The sequence below is a fragment of the Halyomorpha halys genome, unplaced genomic scaffold (genome assembly GCF_000696795.3).
Source record: "Halyomorpha halys isolate HHAL.00 unplaced genomic scaffold, Hhal_1.1 Scaffold505.1, whole genome shotgun sequence".
Classification (NCBI taxonomy): Eukaryota; Metazoa; Arthropoda; class Insecta; order Hemiptera; family Pentatomidae; genus Halyomorpha; species Halyomorpha halys.
Genome location: NW_027114634.1, coordinates 564,057 through 569,132, shown reverse-complemented (window position 1 = coordinate 569,132; position 5,076 = coordinate 564,057). Strand labels below are relative to the sequence as shown.

The 5,076-nt window shown below is 29.1% G+C and overlaps 1 protein-coding gene across 1 annotated transcript in view; it reads left to right on the top strand.

Annotated features, from left to right (window-relative positions):
• The first annotated feature begins 114 nt into the window (after window positions 1-114).
• Window positions 115-5,076, top strand: part of ncm (nucampholin) — a 17,878-nt gene continuing 12,916 nt past the window's right edge. Inside the window, exons 1-3 of the mRNA XM_014425276.3 lie at window positions 115-667; window positions 3,365-3,587; window positions 3,790-3,918. Of these exons, the coding sequence (XP_014280762.2) occupies window positions 180-667; window positions 3,365-3,587; window positions 3,790-3,918 (840 nt within the window). The 5' untranslated portion in view covers window positions 115-179. The remainder of the gene's footprint in view (window positions 668-3,364; window positions 3,588-3,789; window positions 3,919-5,076) is intronic.

Genomic DNA, 5,076 nt, shown 5'->3' with positions numbered 1-5,076 from the left:
AAAGAGAAGGGGATGAAAGGGATAATTAGAATAGTAGTACCTACCGAAAACTTATAAAAAACACAATAATTGTATTAAACACACAAATTGGTATCACTGATCGAATTTGCTTCCAAGTTATAGATATGTAAACATTGAAGGTTACAACACAATTTATTAGTGTTTTTGTTGTGACAAGTATGGAAGAAGACAAAGAACGAAAGAACTGCCGAAAACACAGAAGAAATAGTGATAAAAGTGAGCATAAATCGAAAAATGATAAGGAGTTTTCCAGTAGGGATAGTAAACGTAGGCGAAATCATGATTATGATAAAACTTCTAAACATTCATCAAGAGATAAAAGGTATGATTCAGAACATAAGAGGTATGAAAAATTGGAAAGATACTGGGGAAAGGATTCAGACAAGGATCGTCATGAAAAAGATGCGAAAGCTGATTATCTAGTTGGGTCAAGGTATTATAATGAGACCCCAAAACATTCTCAGGGTAGGAGTTCAGAGGGTCCCACTAAAAGTAAGGAGAATGTAAATCCACTAGAGAATGCTACCAAAGAAAAGCCAGTTCCTCGGAGGAAAAATGATGATATCATCACATCCAGGACAGGAGGTGCTTATATACCACCAGGAAAACTGAAATTAATGCAAGCTAGTATTACTGATAAATCAAGGTACACACTTAATTATTATTTTTTTTTTTTTACTTATTATTTGTTTAAGATATTTCTGAGGTAAATTACCTTGTTTAATAAATTGATAACCATTTTAAAGGTTTAGTCAATCCTTTTTTTTTGTACATGGTACATTTATTAAGATATAACTACTACAAAATTAAATTTATTTAAATGCAAAACACCAATAATGGGAATGCCGAACATCCGACTCCTGTAGTAACATTCTATTCCATGTCTTCACCTCCAATACTTATTCTATACTCTTGCCCATGAATCCTACTTAGTGGCATAAATCCTTCAAAAGTGTCCTGATATATTTATCGTCTTTCAGATTTTCTTCCCATTATCAAATCTTTGGATGACCTTGCATTAGACCTTAGTAGAGTTCCGCTTTCTTTACAGTCAAGCTTCGTTCTTAAGCCCTTTCCTCCTTCATTGATTACAGGGCGAGTTGATTGGAATAAATGTAGATATCAATAGGAAAGTAATCTAGACATAAAAATTTTACTAAAGACAAAGCAAGACATTGAAAGAGCTACAGAAAAACGTACTGTATCAATAAGAATCAGTATGAATTACTACACTTTGACTAGTAGAATTAATATCAATCAACATACTCATCTGTCATAGCCTTTTTGTATCTTATTAATGGGGAAATGCAGAGCAAGATCGAAGTGGCTTAGGACCAGGCATCCAACATACAAAATTTATTGCTCCAAATATTCTTACAAGGCTTTCTAACCTAAAGTATTTCATTGTTCAGAAATATCCAGCATTATTTAGGGATTATCTTCCTGCAAAACTACTGGATATGACCTAATTACATCCTATATCCTAAAACTTCTTCCTTGAAATGTCACTTTATTTCTCACCTACATTCTGTTCCATGCTACATTCAATTTAGTAACTTTTGTTTCATTATTTTTATAATTTGTTTTGTTTCAAGTTTTTTCCTGACCCATGTAAATCATCAATTGTCAAAATGATATCCAAGCCTGAATAAGCTGTAGATTACCCATCATCCTACTTTCTTGTCTCTCTTTTTAAAAAAATAAAACAACTTAAATTAAGAGTACCTAAATGATATACATCTTTCATCTAGGTAAATTTTATATACTTAAATAATGTAGGTACAATATTATTATTATTATTGGTGTGACAGACTGTAAAGACCTAAGGTCTCATGCGATGTACTTAGGAAATACATTGCGTGTTTTATGATGTAGTTTTCATAGGGTGGGTTTGTCACTCTCATGCCTATTTTTGTGGGTCCCACCCATTGGCTAATGGGTCTCACAAATCCCCGGAGGGAGGTTGTGAGTGAGTATTGTATAATTATATTCTTGAAAAAAATTCCGGATAGGGCCGGGGACTCGAACTCACAATCTTTGGGTTGGCAGACAGACGCGCTGTATACCGATGATACATGTGTGTTATCGGTTAATAATAACCCATTCATTTCATCCTAAAACCTCCAATTCCATATCTCAACCCTTGAAGAATGGTATTATAACTTGAGGATTAAAATAAATTCCATCAAATCACCTTTACCCTTTGTCATAATCTACGGATGCCTTATAATAATATATGCCTTTTAATAATATCCCACTTATCTCTGTTCATCAGATCAACGACCTTCTACTGAATCTATACAAACAACGAACCTGGATTCCTCATATGAGACTAAAAAGAGTGGAAACTGCACATTGATTCCGACTGTTACAACACTTACTGAACTAAGTCCAAGCCTTAAACCATAACAGAAGACTAATTTTCATAATTATAATAAGGCCTATTTAGACTTACAGAGTTGAGCTTTGGGACTCCAGTATACTGTCATATTTCTTCTGCCTCCAATCCTTACAATCCAAAATTCTTAATGCTCCGTAGTTTGTAACTAATAAAATCACCGAAAAAGATCTAAATGTCCCATTTGTAGCTGATCTAGCCTGAACCAGATATCAATACTTCCATTCTTAACTCCCTGACCCACTTTTTCTTTTTTACTGCACGTAATCTGGGCTTTAATCATAGGATGCATTTTTTTTTTTTTTTTGTGGGGTGAGGGTTATTTAAAATTTTTAGATTAACTTAAGGTTGAATTTGATCTAAATTAAGAAATAAAAGTTAACCACAATGGAGATATTAGTGACTAATACCCTGCTATCTTACTGAATTTTAAAATGTTGATTTTTTGAACAAAATTAATTAAATCAAAATGAATACAGAAATAACTTATACTTTAATTAAAATACACTCTATTGAACTCAATCGTGATATGCTCTTCTATATGTTTTTTAAAGTTTGAAATTTGAAGAGATGTTAGTTGTGGTAAAGTATTATTAATAACACTGGCATTACTGAAATTTGAATTTTTCTTATTATATATTCATATAATTTGATATTCTTATTATTTTAAATAGGTTAAGCTGATGCTTTAATAACTATGAATATTTTAAGATTTTTGAATATTGAAGTTTTGCGAGGTTAATTTCAAAATATCTGGATAAGCATTTTATAAATTTCAAAATTAATGTTCCTCCTTAAGGGATAGCTTTTATATTAAATGGTTGGTTAAGATGTATAACAATTAAAAGAAATATCAAAAATTATAATAATTCATCTATAATCTTTTACTTAATGCTTGCTTCAAAGTTAATTCAAATTTTAATACAGTATACAATAATGTTGCAGTACTGAATATCAACGTATAGCCTGGGAAGCATTGAAGAAATCGATTCATGGGCATATAAATAAAGTCAATACTTCAAATATTGGTGTCGTTGCCAGACTATTATTCAAAGAAAACATAATTCGTGGTAGAGGTCTTCTTTGCAGATCAATTATACAAGCTCAGTCTGCTTCTATTACTTTTACTAATGTGTACGCTTGCCTGGTGGCTATAATTAATTCTAAGGTAAGTAAATTACTCTAAATAAGCATTGAAATTAATTTAACATAATTGAATGAAAACTCTAATTAAGGTCCAAAAACACATTTTTATCAACACAGATTTAGTGATAGAACTAGATTTTTTATTATCTTTATCTTTAGAGGAGTTGGGGTACCTCTTGACCTCCTTGTTTTACATATATTTATTTATCTATGTATTGTTGCAGTTCCCAAGTATAGGAGAACTCTTACTGAAAAGGGTCATCATTCGATTCAAACGAGCTTATAAGAGAAATGATAAAGCAGTCTGTATTTCTTCAGCTACATTTATAGCTCATCTTATTAATCAGGGTGTAGTGAGTTATTAGTTTCATTTCTTATTTTATAATGCATAATTTATATGTAATACTAATTATTGTAATTTATACTAAACAATATCTTTCTGATGATCCATATTTTTTTTATCCTTATTTTTATTTCAAGGTGGTTAGCCAACAAATGATTTTACATTTTCACTACTAAATAATAATAAGATAGTTGAATGTAAATTTCACAGTATTTAAAATACACTGTATTAAAAGAATATTACTAGTATGGATCATATTTATTTTTTATTTTTGAACTAGTGTTTATTATAGAATTAACCCTAGTTCTACTAACTTATAGAAGTTACTAAAAATTTTTATTCTTTTTAAAAAATTTTATAAGTTCTGTAATGTAATTATCTTCTCAGTTTCTTGCAAATAATGTAATTTTTTTTTTATAATTTGCTGCTGAGATATCCATCAATAAATTGAGTATGGTATATTATGACCTATAAAAAAAATATATTTTTTATGTTATTTGGATTTATTTTATAATTTACTATGGAAAAGATTCTGGAGAAAGTAATTTATTCTTATTTGATTTTTATTGTTTTTTCTCCCTTAATACTCTCATAGAAACGATGTGAATAGAATAAAACTTAATTTGCTGCATATGAGAAGAAAAATATAGAAACCAAATCATAAGAATAGGAAAAAAAAAAAATAATAAAAATTAATAAAATCCTTTAACCTGTAAGTTTCCTTTATCTTGAGAAATGAATGTTTTCCATACCAAGCTTACTTCAGCCGTATATTCACCGGTATTAGCTTCATAAGAATACTAAAAATAGGTTTTTATTATTATTAATAGTTCATAAATAAAAAAAATAAAAGGGATTAAAAAATATAAAAGTTAACACTGATCAAGGAAATAATACAAATATGATTCAACAATAAAAGAGCTTTATAGATATAATGTAAAAAATTCTTTTGCTTAATATGTAACCCCTAGGATTCTCAAATAGTTAAAGAAAAAATGTTTTTCTTAAAATTCTTCAAGAACTTTCAAAAACACTTTTCAATTTCAATGTCTACCTTAGTTATTTTCATTATAGTGTAAAATTAAAAGTATATTATTTTATGAAAACAACATCAATTTAAATTAAAATAATATTCTAGTTTTAGAAAAATTTAAGCAACTTACATTTT